At 42.1% G+C, this 16,654-nt stretch overlaps 2 protein-coding genes across 9 annotated transcripts in view; one reads left to right on the top strand and one right to left on the bottom strand.

Annotated features, from left to right (window-relative positions):
* The first annotated feature begins 816 nt into the window (after window positions 1–816).
* Window positions 817–13,472, top strand: MTHFD2 (methylenetetrahydrofolate dehydrogenase (NADP+ dependent) 2, methenyltetrahydrofolate cyclohydrolase). The gene is made up of 8 exons (XM_082743943.1): window positions 817–981; window positions 5,788–5,972; window positions 7,700–7,822; window positions 8,235–8,387; window positions 8,827–8,934; window positions 10,335–10,427; window positions 10,793–10,918; window positions 12,285–13,472. The coding sequence occupies exons 1-8, from the start codon at window positions 881–883 to the stop codon at window positions 12,446–12,448; spliced, it is 1,053 nt and encodes a 350-aa protein (XP_082600069.1). The 5' UTR covers window positions 817–880; the 3' UTR covers window positions 12,449–13,472.
* Window positions 13,473–14,172: 700 nt separating this feature from the next.
* Window positions 14,173–16,654, bottom strand: part of SLC4A5 (solute carrier family 4 member 5) — a 108,896-nt gene continuing 106,414 nt past the window's right edge. For all 8 annotated transcript variants that reach the window (XM_082743936.1, XM_082743935.1, XM_082743941.1 and 5 more), the window contains one exon: window positions 14,173–16,372. Coding sequence is in view for 7 of the 8 variants with exons in the window: in XM_082743935.1 (XP_082600061.1) it covers window positions 16,207–16,372 (166 nt within the window). In the remaining variant the exon portion in view is untranslated. The remainder of the gene's footprint in view (window positions 16,373–16,654) is intronic.

Below are 16,654 nucleotides of genomic sequence, written 5' to 3'. Positions count from 1 at the left end.
CTGTGTTCTCTCTTCTCAGTGTGTAAGTGAAAAAATTTTAATAGTTTTTAGGGAACTTAATGGTTTAGGAAAAATTTTTTTTCAATTTTCAGACTTGTGAAGAGTTATGAAGTGATGTGTCCTCTTCATGATAATGCGCGTTTTTTCCATTACTGGTGGTGTTAACTTTGATCACTCATTTAAGGTCATGACTTTCAGGCTTCCCTATTGTAAATTTACAATTTCTCTCCCTTTACTATTAATAAGTATTTTGTGGGAGAGATACTTTGACACTAGGCAAAAAGAGTAGCCAGATAAAATACAGTTTAATTTTAATCGCAGATGACCATCGAATACTACCCTAATACAAGTATGACGCCTCCTCCTAAATTATTTCTCTAAAATTCAAATTTAATTGAGTGTCCTGTATTTTTACTTGCAAGATCTGGCAACCCGGTAAGTACATACCCTGTTCCTCATCCTGTCATGTTGTTTTGACATCCACGGTGATCCGTTTTTCCTATGATTTTGCCAAATGGTTTCTCTCTAACTCCATCATTCTTCTATCTGCTTGTCTTTTTATCCACTTTTTACGCTGCCTGGCACACAGTAGGCGCGTTCAAGCAATGAATGAACCGACTCTCACTCGGGCCCGCCAGGCTTCCGTGACAGCCGCGGCGTCCCGCAGGGGCTTGCCTTCTTCCGCCAATCTCTACAGGCTACGGCGGCTTTCGAGCCTTCCGGGGCCTGCCGCTGGCTCTTCTTGCTCCAATCACAAGCAGGGCTTTCCTAGGAAGGGGCCAATGGGTGCGGGCGGGAGGCGGGGCCCGCCACGCGGCCGCAGTATAACTGCGCGACCCGCGCGCGCGCTTCTCTCCTGGCGCGGGACTCGGGGCGGGTCATGGCTGCTGTTTCCGTCGTGTCCACGTTGGCCATCCGGCTGCTCCGGCCCGCGCAGAGCTGCCGTCTCCGTCATCGCCCCTTCCACCTCTCGGTAGTTCGGTAAGGGGGTCCGGGAGCTGGGTCAGCGCTGAAAGCCGAGGGGAAGAGAGGGTGGGGTGTCGCCCGGGCTCCGGAGGGGCGCCGAGGGACGTTCTGCTGAGCATCTCTGTCCCGGGCGGTGACGGGGCGACGTGGCAGCCAAGCGCGGCCTCAGTCTGCGACCTGAGCGCTCGCTCCATGGAGCGGGCTGATGCCCGGAGCCCGCCTTTCGGAGGGAGCAGGTTTCCGCAGCCCCGGGGCGTCGCCCTCTCTCGGGGCCAGTCCGTGGGCGGGACGGGGCCCACAGTGCGGAGCAAAGGCGCAGGCGGGCTCTGGCGCTCCCGGATTTACTACGTGGGACAGTGCGGAGGTTACCGGCCAGAACCCGCGGGCCGCCTTTGGCGGTGTTGCCGAGCCGCTTGGCCAAGCTGATGATACGCTTTGGGGCGCGTGGTGAAGGGCTCTGAATGAGTAGCGTTCCGTGCGCGTCGGGATCCTAGCGGCGGACGGGGTTGGTGCAGTCTGATGAAATCCCAGAGCCGGCTTGCTCGCCGGGTACCCGCTCTTCTCTCCTCCTTCGGGAGGTGGATGTGGCTCCTGCAGTTCTTCAAGCTGCCCCTTACCCTCCCAGGATAATAAATGTGCTGCGGTCACCAGGGCTTTGATGCGGTCCACCCGGAACTACTCATTGCCAGGCTGAGTAAGGGAAAATTCCGGAGAGGAGAAGAGAAAGAGCTCTCTGCTTGCATTGTCTTAGAGAGGTGATAGGTTTTTCTTGATCTTTTTAGACCTCAAACTTCGATTCTTAAACCTAGGTTGAAGAGTCTTCTGGGGGCCCGTGATTTGTCTCCCTAAATCTGCGCGCTCTCTCGCCCATCTTTAGAGTTTTTGCATTGCCAGCGAGCTAAGCCTTGTAACAGCAGCCCCTTCTTTCATCCAGGCACTGCCCTAGGCTGTGTGAATTCAGAAATGATCTTAAGTCTTCTTTCCTAGTGGAACTCACCTGTCAAGGGGCAGAACCCGTGTGTACTTTCTACTCAGTGTAAAAAAAAAAAAAAATGTTGGAAACATTGCCAAGGTGCTGTCGTAGCACAAGAATGCGGATTAATGCGGGATCTTCTGGGCTTTCCTTGTTCTGACCCTGACCTGCCTTTCCAGCCCCATCCCTCATTACTGCTGTCTGTTCTCGCCCTTGCTCCCTTCCTGAGTTCTGGCCTTGTGTGCCTGTGGCTTTCATGATTGAAGACATTTGTAAAGATCTTTTAACTCATCATCTAGAAAACTGGACCAGTTCGTTCACTCTCCAGTAACAGATGCCCTCCTTTCACTAACGTTTCTGAATGAACGAGTAGGCTGCCACATCTCTGAAGGCAATACTGTAGTATTTATGGTTCCCTTTTATTGCTTTGATCACTGCTGCCTAGTAATTGTAAAACAGTAGTATCTTTTATGAGTATGCATGTATTCCTTTTGAGGGAGGAGGGTTTCAGGAACATAAACTCATGGTTGGAGAGAGTACTATAGTAGACTAGGGTTTAGGGAAAAATGGACTTTGGAGGCTGGAGGCAAAGGTTGGTGTTTGAATCTTGTTTCTACTGTCCTCACTTTCTCCTCTGTATATGAATTATTATAATAATCCCAAGGTAAATGAGAGTAATGCATGTAAAACTCTTAGCAAAATACCTAATGTTTAATAGATGTTAGTTCCATCCTTCTTGGTGTGTAATTAATTAGTAGATAACCAAACTCTTTTCCAGTATAACTTGATCATGAATTGTAAAATGGACCTGATCATTGTTTTTATGGAAAATTACAGTGCTCTAAGCTATTGAATTAGGAAGGCAAAAATGCTACTGAGTTGGATTTTAATTCTGATTTTTACTTGAACAGTCCTTGTGACTTTTTTCTAGTCTGTTCACTCATTTTATTCTCATTTGTCATCTTAATGAATTATTAAACACATCTGTGAAAAGCATCTAATTCCTACATAAGTGTAAGCTAATATAGTTAATACATTTTGGATTCTCTGTGGGACTGAGCTGAGCTTCTGTTTCTTTTGGAGTAGCAGTTACTTTATCTGCCCTTTGGCAGAAGAGATGATGGGAAATTAGGTAATGACTCTCTGGCAGGACTGTGTTTCAGATTTTGCAGAGTTGTATGTGCAGAGGAGGGCTAAAACAGCTGATATTACAGAAGATACTCATTGTGTTGTTGCTTTATTTTTGGTTCTTGTTGCTCTTTGACTTTTTTTTTTAAACCTAATTGGCATAACATCCAGAACCTGCCTTTGGGACTTGGAACACTGGGTTCTTCCAGAGCCCTGTGTTCTTAACTGTAGTAGATCATTCTTAACCCAAATGTGCTTCTACCATTTTGTCTAAGTTCATTGCTTTCAGTTTTTGTTTTTTTTTTTTTAAATTTATTTATTTGAGAGAGGGAGGGAGAGGTGGGGAAGGAGCAGAGGAAGAGAGACAAGGGTGGAGCCTGACAGGGCCCTAGCACACAATCCTGAGATCAAGACCTGAGCTGAAGGCTGATGCTTAACTGACTGAGGCACCCAGGTGCCCCCTCGAAAGGAACTTTTTAAGGAAATGCAATTTAAGACTTTATTGAATATTTATATATGTGTATATGTTTACACACATATCTTTATGAGTAAGTAAATATATATATTATATATTAAGAATATGTGTTGTGTTTAAATCTAACCAAAGGAAGAGAGTAAGAAATTAATTTTTATTGAATATATATGCCTTGCACTTTATATATGTTATTTTATTGAATATAAATCACTGTCGTAAGCTCTTTTAAAGTAATCTTTCATTTGGCAGCGTTCCAGGTTGGGAATATGTTTCTGGACTGGGACTATTCCCCAGGAGTGTTCCAGAGGTGTGTGTGTCCAAAGCCCTTTGAATGAAGTCTTCAACTCTAGTTCTAAAATAGATTTGCGAATGCTAACATGTTTTCAGTTCCTTAATATACCATGGGTATATGTGAAATGCTAGTATATATTTTATGCTCTGCTGCTTTCATTACACAAAATTTGGGTAAATGTACTGTTTGCTATAAAATTTTATCTTTTTAATATCCCCAAGAAACAAATACAAATTAATATAAAGTTTAGGTATAAAATTACTGCTTTATATCCAAGACATTTCAATCTGGTTCAAAGTAGGTATTTAATCTTAATGGAGAGGAAGCATGGAAGGTTTAAATGCTGTTGAAGCTTTAAAATTCCATTTTAATTAACAGTGGTCTTAAGAATGAATCATACCTGGGGCACCTGGCCGGCTCAGTAGGAGGAGCGTCCAGCTGCTGATCACAGGGTTGTAAGTTCAAGCCCCATGTTGAGCGTAGCGATTACTTGAAAATAAAATCTTAAAAAAAAATGAAAAGAATGAATCATATCTGACCATACAAGATAACCCGTATCTTGGTGTTATCCCTAAGAATTAAATATGTTCTATAAGAGGAAATTTTTTCAATATTTCATATAATTGTGTGTCTCCTTGGTCTTGAGGTTGAAGCATTCTTCAACCTCAAGAAAGGGGGACAGAAAGAAAACGAAAGGGAAAGACATTTCCGCTGAGACTTTTATGCTTAAGGAGCAGATGTTCATCCTACATTAAGTATTGGGAACTTTATTATAAGGACATATATGGAAATAAGAAAACCAGGAATGTTCTACATTAGAACCCAGGAAGAGCTGCATAAACAATCCTTATGGGGAAGAAGTGTTCTTTCAGAGATCAGAACATGGTTTTGGGAACTGAAGGTTCTTCTAGACCCTGAGTTTTCTCGTTGCCTCATCAGTAGCAGTTTCCTTATCTCTTGCTCTGTCCTACTTTGGGTGTCACTGCTCTGTCTCTACTTTTTTCTGAGAAAGACTCTTATCTGAGTCTTTCTCCCGCTCCTCCCACCAGCAGGTCCTCTATGGTTCTAGTGTGTGAATATGTTTCAAGGAGAAGCTCTTCCCAGTCTGGTTAACTACCACTGCCCCTTTGGCACTGAACTTATACATCAGCTGGACCTCTGGCCAGCCTAGAAATTGTCCTAGTGGCAGATACTCACTCCTGGTCTGTCAGATGTGGGCAGGTCACTGGGGTCCTGGGGTAGAGCACACTGCCACCCATGGGATGGAACCTCCTTCTTCTTACTGGGAATGTCTTCTCCAGGAGGGCTATGGGGAGCAATGGTAATTTTGAGGTCTGACCTTCCAGAACATAGTCTGTTGGTTTAATTGCATAACATAATTTATATATTTAGAAGCATCATAGAAATTAAAAGCCAATTGATATAACTGGGAAATGGTTCGAAATATATGGCTGGATGCTAATAACACAGGCAAAACACAAACTACAAAATTGTATATAAGCACATAGGAAACACTAACCTCATAGTGGTGACAGGTCAAATAAAACAATGCAAATTAAAACAATGGAAAACCTTTTTTGGGGGGGTCCTATCAATGTGTCAGTGATCGGGGGCAGGATGGTATAGCGGTGAAAGCCTGGATTCTGGAGTCAGACAGCTGGATGGGAGAGCCCGCTTTGCCAAGTACTAGTTGGCACTCACCCTCTCCGCGCTTCAGGGTAATGATAGTAACTGTTTTAGTCAACTTTATCTTCCTAAACCTGCAGCTGGACACAGATTAACCACTTTGAAACTGCCCTTCAGATTTCTGTTGACAGTCAGTTTAGGCACCATGCATTTTAATCTACTCTTTAAGTTTGGGGTATTTAATAACTTTTTTTTTTGGTAGTCCAATCTTTACTTTTCACAAAAATGTAAGCTTTTTGGTGGTGTGACTGTGGTTGCCTTTTGCAGAAATGAAGCTGTCGTCATCTCTGGAAGGAAACTTGCCCAGCAGATCAAGCAGGAAGTGCGGCAGGAGGTGGAAGAATGGGTGGCATCGGGCAACAAGCGGCCGCACCTGAGCGTGGTGCTGGTGGGCGAGAATCCTGCAAGTCATTCCTACGTCCTCAACAAGACCCGGGCAGCTGCAGAAGTGGGTATGTGTTACTCGCAGACCTGACTGCTGTCAGATTGCAGCTTATCTGAGACAAACTCCATTGGCAGTTGTGATTCTTTTCTTCTAATTAGAAGGCTCAAGCACAGGAGGCTAATGGCATTGAACTGTATGCAGAATGTGGTCATAAAGAAATCAGGCCTGGGGCACCTGGGTGGCTCAGTGGGTTAGGTATCTATCTGCCTTTGGCTCAGGTCATGATCTTGGGGTCCTGGGATTGAGCCCCATACTGGGTTCTCTGCTCAGTGGGGAGCCTGTTTTCCTTCTCTTTCTCTGCCTGCCTCTCTGCCTACTTGTGATCTTTGTCTGCCAAATAAATAAATAAAATCTTAAAAGAAAAAAAAAAAAGAAATCAGGCCTATCGCCTGGGGAGGCTTATAGACTAGAATGGGAGTGGTTGGTACACGTGGTGTCTTCTGGAATATAAGCTAAATTCTGTCTTTAGTCTTAACATTGGATAAGTGACCTTGAACATGGTTTACATTTGCTTTCCTTGAGTAGTAATGAGAGTCTGGCTGAGGTGTTTGAGATTTGGTGAAGAGGTCTCAGTGATATGGCCTAGAACACCTAGGTTTGAAGGAAATGACTCTGACTTCTAGGAAATAGCTTTCGGCTTCTTTACCAACGGGGTCCAAAGCCAATTAAATCGTGCAGAGGTGGGCAACTAAGTGGCTCAGTTGGTTAAGCGGCTGACTCTTGATTTCAACTCAGGGCATGGTCTTAGGGTCCTGGGATTGAGCCCCACATCAGGCTCTACACTCAGCAGGGAGTTGACTTGAGGATTTTCTCTCTCTCCCCCTCTGCCCCTCCCCCTGCTTGCATGCTCTGTCTTTAAAATAAATAAAAATACATCTTTAAAAAAATCATGCAGTGGTTAGAGTTTGGAATGCAGAAACGGAGGTTCTAGGTGATGGGAGGTTCGTGTTTGAGGTCTTGCTATACCACAGACTCTATGATGGTAGACCTGGGGTAGGTGGGCTTGGCTCTGCCTTTTCCTGCTCCTCTGTGGGTTGGTGGTATGAGTCCTAGATGCCCTTCCCTTCAGAAAGGCTGTGAAACCACTGGGGTGACTGGGCCATTGACCAGACCATGAGTCCTTGGTATCACTGAGGATTGAGGCCTCCTGCCCTTTGAAAAAGCTTTAGAACCTTTGAAAATGGCAAGCTGTGGCTTTTTAAGGCACTGGGAGGAAGCACAGTGCAGTGGAAAGAACATGGACTCCAGAACTGGAAGGACCGTCTTCATCACTATGTGGCTTGTGTTTCAATTTTGCTGAGCCTCAGTCTCCTTGTCTAAATTGAGGTTCATGAGGACAGTGTAGAAAAATGTAGCTAATTGTCAAGCCAACATTCTCTAGTGTGCTTTGAGAACTGATCCAGGCTCTTTAGCTACCAGCGTTGGGCGTGATAACCTCTGTGTTACAGTACCATGGCAGGCAGCATAGCATTGCTCATTAAATGCTCAGATTTCTTTTTTCTTTTCTTTTCTTTTTAGATTTTTATTATTTATTTATTTGACAGACAGAGATCACAAGTAGGCAGAGAGAGCTGGGTGTTGGGGGTAAGCAGGCTCCCTGCTGAGCAGAGACCCCGATGCGGGGCTCGATCCCAAGACCCTGGGATCATGACCTGAGCCAAAGGCAGAGGCTTAACCCACTTAGCCACCCAGGCGCCCCGAGATTTCTTTTTTAACCTTGGAATTTTATCATAGGAATCAACAGTGAGACAATTGTGAAACCAGCTTCAGTTTCAGAGGAAGAACTGTTGAATTTAATCAATAAACTAAATAACGATGATGATGTAGATGGTCTCCTTGTTCAGCTGCCTCTTCCAGGTGAGTTTTGGACTCTATCACTTAGAATGATTTCTGAGGAGTAGAGGATACTTAGCTACTTTATATACCTGGCCTCTTATGGGTTTGTCTTAAAGGGGAGGTAAACTCAGGAGAGTGAATATTATTAGGTATGCACAGACCTACACAGAATATCAATTCTTTCTTGACTCGGGGTTGAGATCTTGATACAAAATGGCAGCAGAGGGAAGCAGCTGTAGAAGAGGATCCTGCCTTTGATATTGGCATTTGGCTTTGCTGGGTATGTATTCCTTCTGTGCAGATGAAGAAGTCAATCACGGAGGCAAGTCATGGGATAGGAACAGGTTTGCGTGATAAACCAGCTAAGCTAACCAGCAGGCGGTGCAAACTATGTGACAGTGACTTCAGGCTGCTGCTTTGCTCTCTGTTTCAGAGCACATCGACGAGCGGAAAATCTGCAACGCTGTTTCCCCAGACAAGGATGTGGATGGCTTTCACGTAATTAACGTAGGGCGAATGTGTCTGGACCAGTACTCCATGTTACCGGCTACGCCATGGGGTGTCTGGGAAATAATTAAGCGAACTGGTAGGTATATCCCATAGTTGTATATCTGTGTTAGTATCATGAAACCAGTACTCGCCACTGGTAGCAGTGCCTACAGTCGCAGAGTGGACATTTGGGCCACACGTCCTCCAGTCCGCCTCTCCCTGCAGTTGCCTGTTTTGACTGTTTGCCTGTGTTGACTTTGTTGCTATTTAATCCAGAAGCCTCTGTAAAGGAAACATAAGGTTTCTTTGGGTTGATAATGCACACTCATGTAATATTTTGTAGCTTCCAGGGTCCTTTTCCTCATGTTCTTTTAGCCTTTAGGATGTGTAGCAAGTGATGGGACCTCCTTGACTGATGTAACTCCCTTGCTTATCATGGTCAGATTCATGTCCTAGGCCCTCTGTCTGCCTTCTTTGGTGCTCCTTCTAACATAGTCTAGCACTCTTTTCATGTAAATATATATATTTCTTCATAGGCATTCCAACCCTAGGGAAGAATGTGGTTGTGGCTGGGAGGTCAAAAAATGTTGGAATGCCCATTGCAATGCTGCTGCACACAGATGGGGCACACGAACGCCCTGGAGGTAAGGAAATGGCCTTCAGAAGAGTGTTCCCTGCTCGTTTATATGGGAACCTTCAGAAGGTGCCCTGTGTTTGTTAAACTTTGTATTTGCTGTAATTTTGTTAGCAGATATTTGGGGAGTAATCTTTGTAGGAGAAGCTGAACTCCTGTCACCTGAAACTTTATTTATATTCATTTATTAGGAACTAGTACGGAAATGGACATGCCTCGAATATATTTGAGTTTTGAGTGTAAGCATGGTTGTAGGCAATTAGATATTTTCAGTTGTGGCTTTGATAGTTGGAACTAAGAAACAGTTCATAGTAGCCCATCCTGTATCATTTGATAGAAAAATATCTTAGACCATTACAAAGGATTGACTTGATAAGACTATAAAATGTTATTATCTCAGGTTCTGATGATTTGTCTGAGAAAAAAGCTCAGAAATCAGTTATCACATGTGATTATCATGACCTTACATGATTATTTCAGAAATAATGGCAAAACTAGGTATTTTTAGATACCTTTCAGTACACTTATTTTTTTAAACCTTGAATAATTCTAGTGCTATTTTGCTTAGGAAAGGTAAAATTCATGTAAGACTATTGAATAGGATAAGGAATAGATAAATTTAATTTTAAATGATCCCGAAGGGTAGAGTTAGGATGAGGGGATAAAGTTATAAGAAACTGGGTATTTACCCAAAGGTTACAAACATAGTGATCTGAAGGGGCACTTGCACCCCAATGTCCACAATAGCCAAACTATGGAAAGAGCCCAAATGTCCATTGACAGATGAATGGGTAAAGAAGAGGTGACATATATATAATGAACTATTATTCAGCCATCAAAAAAAAAAAAAAGATCTTACTGTTTGCAATCATGTGGATGGAACTAGAAGGTATTATGCTAAGTGAAATAAGTCAGAGAAAGACATTTATCATAAGATTTTAGTCATGTGGAATTTAAGAGACAAAACAGGATCCTAGGGGACGGGAGGGAAAAATAAAATAAGATGAAATCAGAGAGGCACACAAACCATGAAAGACTTCTTGACTATAGAGAACAAACGGAAGGTTGTTGGAAAGGAGGTGGGGGGGGCAGGGGGATGGGGGGTGTAATTGGATGATGGCCACTTGTAATGAGCACTGGGTGTTATATGTAAGTGATAAATCACTGAACTCTACTTCTGAAACTAATAATACACTCTATGTTAATTGATTGAACTTAAATTAAAAAAAAAAAAAAAGAAATGGTATTAATTGCTGAAAAGTAACTGGTACTTAGCTGTCCAGAATATATGGTACATGAATTAAGTCAGTTACTTTTTCAGGGATGGTGAATTTCTAAAATGGGTTGCCTGGTTCTAATCCAGTTTCAGTTTTGATTCAGAAATCAAGACATGTATTTTTTAATCCCTAGGTGATGCCACTGTTACAATATCTCATCGACACACTCCCAAAGAGCAACTGAAGAAACATACAGTTCTTGCCGACATCGTGGTTTCCGCTGCAGGTAAGAACCCCAGGGAGGCGGGGGAGGCCTCACCTCAGACAGGTGAAGAGCGACTGCTTGGAATTTGCCTGCCTTCCTGCCACCCTATTCGCCATTCTTCTAGCCGTGGTACTGTATGCGGCCCATAAAGATGAGGCGAGAACCATGTGTGCGGTGTTGGTTTCTGGCTTTCCAGTCTTGACCTGATGGGTGAATGTTACTTCAAAACCTCTGAATATGTCTGTTTACTGTATGAAGTTTCAATGGTTCCTTGGCTAAAGGTTTTTACAGGTTTTCATCAAACAAGCTAATTAGTAAGCCTCTGATAAGTAGAATCTTCCTTTCAGGATTAGTGATCATTCCTCTCATTCCTCTCTGGTTTGCAGGCATTCCAAATCTGATCACAGCAGATATGATCAAGGAGGGAGCTGCAGTCATCGATGTGGGAATAAATAGAGTTCAAGATCCCATCACTGCTAAACCCAAGTTAGTTGGAGATGTGGATTTTGAAGGTAAATGATATAATTTTCTTAAAATATAAAATCAGTAAATAGTACCTTTAATGGACATTTAGGACAGATCATTTACTTTTAACTTGCGTTACTCTTGGGGCACCTGGGTGGCTCAGTTGGTGGAGCATGTGTCTCTTGATCTCAGGGTTGTGAGTTTGAGCCCCATATTGGGGGTAGAAATTACTTAAAAGAAAAAAAAACAATTACTGTGGTAATTCAAAATGTAATCCACGTGAATTAAGAGAAACTTAATTTACAATCATTCTAGGACCACTTTAGTTGTTTATATCATAAAATTATGGGGACCAGGTATAAACTTTTCAGGGAGGTGTTTACTCTTTTCTTAAGGTTACTTCATAATTCAAGTGACTTCATCACTTTCAACAAGTCTGAAAATTTAATGAATTGACTTTCTGAAACCACTGAGTCTCCTAGAAGGTGTTACAGATTTATCGTTTTCACATTGAGGGGAGAGATCACAGACCTGGCATGTTAAAAATGATCCAGGAAAGAGTCACATTCCTGGATTTTGAAATATACTAGTAGGTTTCTCCTTTCAGTTCTTAAGCTATCATGTTTATCTCAATTTTAGGTGGGTTAACCTATTTCTAGTTTTCTATTTCTAATAAAGCAACCAGACACAAGCCTAAGTATCTAAGTATTTTTCCTTTAAGATTAGGTTAGAAAAAATCTTACTTCTCACTTTCCAGAAAATTACTTTGCTTTGGTGCTTGGGCAAACAGTATAGTTAAATAAATATAGTCAAATAATAGCAAATAAGAGAGTAAAAGTAAGAAAATGATGTAGGTAGGTATTAATTGGTAATGTGTTAATAATATAATAATTATAGTTATATCTCACATATAGTTAACTCTTTGAGGTTTTTCTTTCTAAACTGATTTAATTTATTTGACAGAGATCACAAGTAGGCAGAGAGGCAGGCAGAGAGAGTGAGAGGGAAGCAGGCTCCCTGCTGAGCAGAGAGCCTAATGCGGGGCTCCATCCCAGGACCCTGAGATCATGACCTGAGCCGAAGGCAGAGGCTTTAACCCACTGAGCCACCCAGGCGCCCCCTAAACTGATTTAATATGAAGGAAAAGTTTGGATGGTAAATTATAGGTCATTTAGATGTATAACTATTCATTGAACAACTCTTATTACATGAATGTTCTTTTTTTAGTATATTCGAAAGCCTTTTCTCCTAAGTGATATAGATATGACTTATTTTTTAATGAGTTTGAGGCTTACGAAGGTGCTTATGTATATTCTTGGTTTTTCTTTGGATGCTTCTTCCATGGTACGTTAAGATGCATACATTTCCTTTGCCAGAATTAAGGCAGAGCATACCCGTCTTGTTTCTATGTAGGAGTCAGAAAGAAAGCTGGTTACATCACTCCAGTCCCAGGGGGTGTTGGTCCCATGACTGTGGCAATGCTGATGAAGAATACCATTATTGCTGCAAAGAAGGTGCTGAGGCTTGAAGATCAGGAATTATTGAAGCCCAAGGAACGTGGAGTAGCAACTAGTTAACTGTTGCATCTTCTGTCACAAACATCACTCCAAGCCAGTCCAAGAGGCAAAACAGGCCAATAGAAATGCAATATTTTTTATTTATTTTACTGAAATGGTTTAAAATGATGCTTTGTATTTATTGAAAGCTGAACTGGGTGGGCGTCTGTGTGTGTGGCTCTGCCGTACCTCACCACGGAGCAAGCCGGCCTCCGGCTAGGTCGTCTGAGCCGGCCAAGAGAAGCACTTCACCTGGTGACAAACGGGGAGGACATCGCCCCAGTAAGATCGGGTGCTTAACTTTGTCAGGCCACTTCAGTTAAAATTTGCCTTTTCTAGGATTGCATTTCCCAAGTGCTATTCCAATAAGAGTTGATACTCACTTTAGGTTCTAAACCTTTTGAGTTCAACTAGTCAAACCAAAGGAAAAATGTTGCTAGAGAAAATTAGGGGAAAAAGTCAAAAGGAAGAAATGATAATTGAGTAGAAAAAACATTACTGTAATTTACATACCTATAGTATGTAAAACTACATGTGAATGGTGTCCTGAGTTGTCATTCCGTGGCTTAGTCATTGGGAAAATATTTAGGGTAGTTCCACGTGCTGTCAGTCCTAGTCCTATGTGTGTTTATTCATGAGGCTTTCCCATGTTCCTCTAAAGTTTAAAGACTTATTTTATAGATTATTTGTGTGTTGTCGTATTTGGCTTTTCCTCTATCCTTAAAATTCACTGTTACATCTTTGTACTCTTGGGGGTGTCTGTATTGGTTTCCTCGGGATATCTTGAAACCTATTTTTGAAAAACAAAACTTGGGCTTGATAATCATTAGGATTAGGGCAGCCTGTTTAAGTATGCAACTTACTTTTCCACCAAAGACTTGTTAGCAGCTGCCTGCTTTTTCTCTGATGTACCTGTTGGCTTTCCCCAATGGGTTTTTGAGAACTTGAGTTCATATTGAATTTAATCAGACTTTCTGATTAAAAGGGGTTTTTGTTTGTTTTGCTTTTTTTTTTTTTTAATAAAACACTTCTGACTGGTGTGGAATGAGTTCTGCAAAATACTGTATTTTCCCGCCTCTGTTCTAGTTTTGACCTAATCATAGTTAATCTTTCTGGTTGGATATAACAGATGTCAGTATTCCTATATTTGGTAACCCCTAAACCCTTAAACAAAATGCTGTGGAGAAACCAGTCTAGTCCTTTCAGTCTGATGTCCCACCAGGTTGTGCCAAGCTGGGAGCTTAATCTGCAAGATTCATTTAAGTGGTTAGGCTTATTCCGGGTGTTTTCTAAACCATGAAGTTGAATTTACGCATTGTTGGATTTACAGAGGACTTCTTGACGTGCCTGCTCCCTGCTTTCTATACAATTACTTTTTCTTTTTCAATGTGTGTGTTTGATTTGACAGATTGGAAGGTATTTGCTGGGCACAATTTGAGGCTGGGATAGGTCCCTGTGTATTCTCTCTTCTCTACCACGGTTGAGTATTTTGGGGAGGTGGGATGAGAGGCAGGCGGGGATGTAATTTGGGTAGACAGGTCCTCCTACTCCAGGCAGCTTGAGGTGGAAAGAAAAGAACAACGGGGAGCTGACTTCTTCCTTGTTCTTCTGCCAGCTGACTTTGCTCTTTTGATAGTTTCCCGGGTATGAAAGAGGATAGTTTGCTGGAGATGTTTTTGTAAGCGAGATTCAGCTCATGTCCATATCCCATGTTTGCTGACTAAATTATTAAACATGGAGCAAGATGAGCAGACAAGATTAAGTTTTATTGAATTATAATTACAAGTGGAAAGAACTTCTGACCTACAACACGGAGAAGTAACAATATGTCAACCTGTTAAGAGCTGTCAAAATTAAAATGTTCATGTATATACAAAATATAAATGACATATAAGGTGAAAATTACAGTGATCAATTTACAACAACAACAAAATTAACATTGTAGTTTCCAACTTGTTTGATTAAGCACATTTATTCTTAATCCATAACATTTCTACAGTTCAATTTGGACAAAGTACTATTGGAAATCTACCATCTTTTAAAACTGAAATGTTAAGGGTCAATTGTTAGATCTTCCAGGATTGGTGCAGCTGAAGATAGAGAATTTATGCTTAAATTCAAGTGATGGTTCTGGGTTAGAGAGCAGCTAAGTCATTTTGCTGCGATCAGTACAAGCAGGAGAGGTATAGGGCTTTCTCTCTTGACAGTATCCCTTAGAAGGGAGCTCTGAGATTTAACTTAACACAGTTTTCTAGGGACCAGGCACTGTATGAAGCTCTGAGGATTGCAGGCGCAATTGGCTGTCCTCATACCCAAAGTGTTAATCATCTAGTATCGTTTGTCTTTAAAAAACAGAAAAGAGTGAAGAAGAAAAGCACCTGCTTTGGTCACCGTGAGTAAAGGTAGTAACTAACCAAAGTGATTTCCTCAAGATTGAAATCTGCAGTAGTTTTGGAGAAAGTAAATGTCAGCTGCACTGTGGCTGTCAGGCACATAGTGGGTGTTAAATAAACAAGGTTGGTGTTAAGTGGGGATTAAAGATAGACTGATAAGTTTTGAGAGGACAAGGTTTGCTTCCTTATTAATGACTTAATCTATCCAACTTCCAATCATTCCTTTAAAGTACTAATCTTTTTTTTTTTTAAGATTTTATTTATTTATTTGACAAACAGAGATTACAAGTAGGCAGAGAGGCAGGCAGAGAGAGAGGAGGAAGCAGGCTCTCCGCAGAGCAGAGAGCCCAATGCGGGGCTCGATCCCAGGATGCTGGGATCATGACCTGAGCCGAAGGCAGAGGCTTTAACCCACTGAGCCACCCAGGCGCCCTTAAAGTACTAATCTAATACTGCAAAGTTATAATCTAATATTTTACATTAGCACTGCCTAACATGCAGGGGTCCAGTGGATGGGAGTTTGACTTTGGGAGCAAGGTCATTGGAAACTTGGAGGAAGGACCAAGCCGAGAGTAGAAAGAAGTCTTATTCTGGTTGTGAAAAACCAGTGATACTTTAAAGGATAAAACCAGTGATAATTTAAAGGATCATTTTGTGGACATTATGTGGTTGGGAGTTTCATTTTAACAAAAACAATTTTATTTTGAAAACATTTGCCTGCTCTCATGCATTGGTTTTCCATTAGTAGACTTTGGGCACTGGCTTTTCAGTCTGGGGAAGCTCCAGTCACACTTCTGTCCTGGCCCTGGGCCTAGAGCCCATGCAGGTGGTGCAGATTTGCTGTAGGAGCTTTAAAAAGCTGCATGAGATGGGAAGATGAGATAGGGCATTTTATGTATTTCTTAGTATGTCAAGTTGCAGAACAAATTTTCCAACTTTGGTCTGTTGAAGTATGAGCATTTTAATGGTTTTTTTCAAGACCTTCTAGATATTTAAAAAATCTAAGCTTAAAAAAAAAATCGAACTGGTATTTGTTTCAATAAAAATTTACTATTGCTCCCTTTATCTTAGCTATATTTTGGGAGGCAAGAATCGTTTTCATTTCAAGAAATGTTATAATTTCTATCCTGGACTGCATTTTAAAATAAGGTATTATGTTTATATTGGTTGTTTTTTTATAACTACAGAAAGAAGGAGACAGCTTTGCACGTAAGTAGTAGTTTTCACCCATATATCAGTTTCCTAGCAAGTGGAATGACTCCGTCTGCTCAGCAAATAGGGAAACCGGCTCAGAGAAGTTCAAGGGCCTGACCCAGGCCTCACAGGGAAGATGCAACCGTGTCCTCCCACAGTGAAGATGAAGCCCTGTCCAGGGGCAGCTGCATCCTAGAGGGTGGTCTCGCCGTCAGTCTCTCTTCCATATTTGTCCATGTCTGTGAGGTCACAGTCGGACTCCATCTCTATCTTCACCTGTGGCACCATGAACACGGGGCTCTGTGAATAGTTGAAAGCAGGCGAAGCTGGACAGGAAATTCTGAAGTGCAACGTGATACTGAATGAGAAAAAGAGGGAAGGGAGAGTGAGTGATCCAGCACTCAGTGTTTTCCATGCTGTCCTCCAGAGCCAGGCTCTAAAGCAAGTCGTTTTGTCCTTGCTGATGAACTCTTAATGTCATGGCAAGGAGCCGCAGCCTCTGCTTGGCCTTCACTGTGCTTTGCTGAGGTAGTCTCGCCAGGAGTCTCTGCCCGGTCTTCACATGACCACCAAGGTGAACTTTTGGGATCAACCGTGTAAGGGATAGAATTCAAGCTCCTTAGTTTGGCCAGTCGGGGCC

Source organism: Mustela nivalis (genome assembly GCF_964662115.1).
Source record: "Mustela nivalis genome assembly, chromosome: 8".
Classification (NCBI taxonomy): domain Eukaryota; kingdom Metazoa; phylum Chordata; class Mammalia; order Carnivora; family Mustelidae; genus Mustela; species Mustela nivalis.
The sequence above is the reverse complement of the archived record's forward strand: the minus strand, read 5'-3'. Positions and strand labels throughout refer to the sequence as shown.

Excerpts from the sequence above, each read along its gene's own strand:
- MTHFD2 (XM_082743943.1), top strand. The coding sequence starts at position 881 with ATGGCTGCTGTTTCCGTCGTGTCCACGTTGGCCATCCGGCTGCTCCGG. Across the intron at positions 7,823-8,234 it reads TGTTCAGCTGCCTCTTCCAG|AGCACATCGACGAGCGGAAA; the intron begins GTGAGTTTTGGA and ends TCTCTGTTTCAG. Across the intron at positions 10,428-10,792 it reads CATCGTGGTTTCCGCTGCAG|GCATTCCAAATCTGATCACA; the intron begins GTAAGAACCCCA and ends TCTGGTTTGCAG.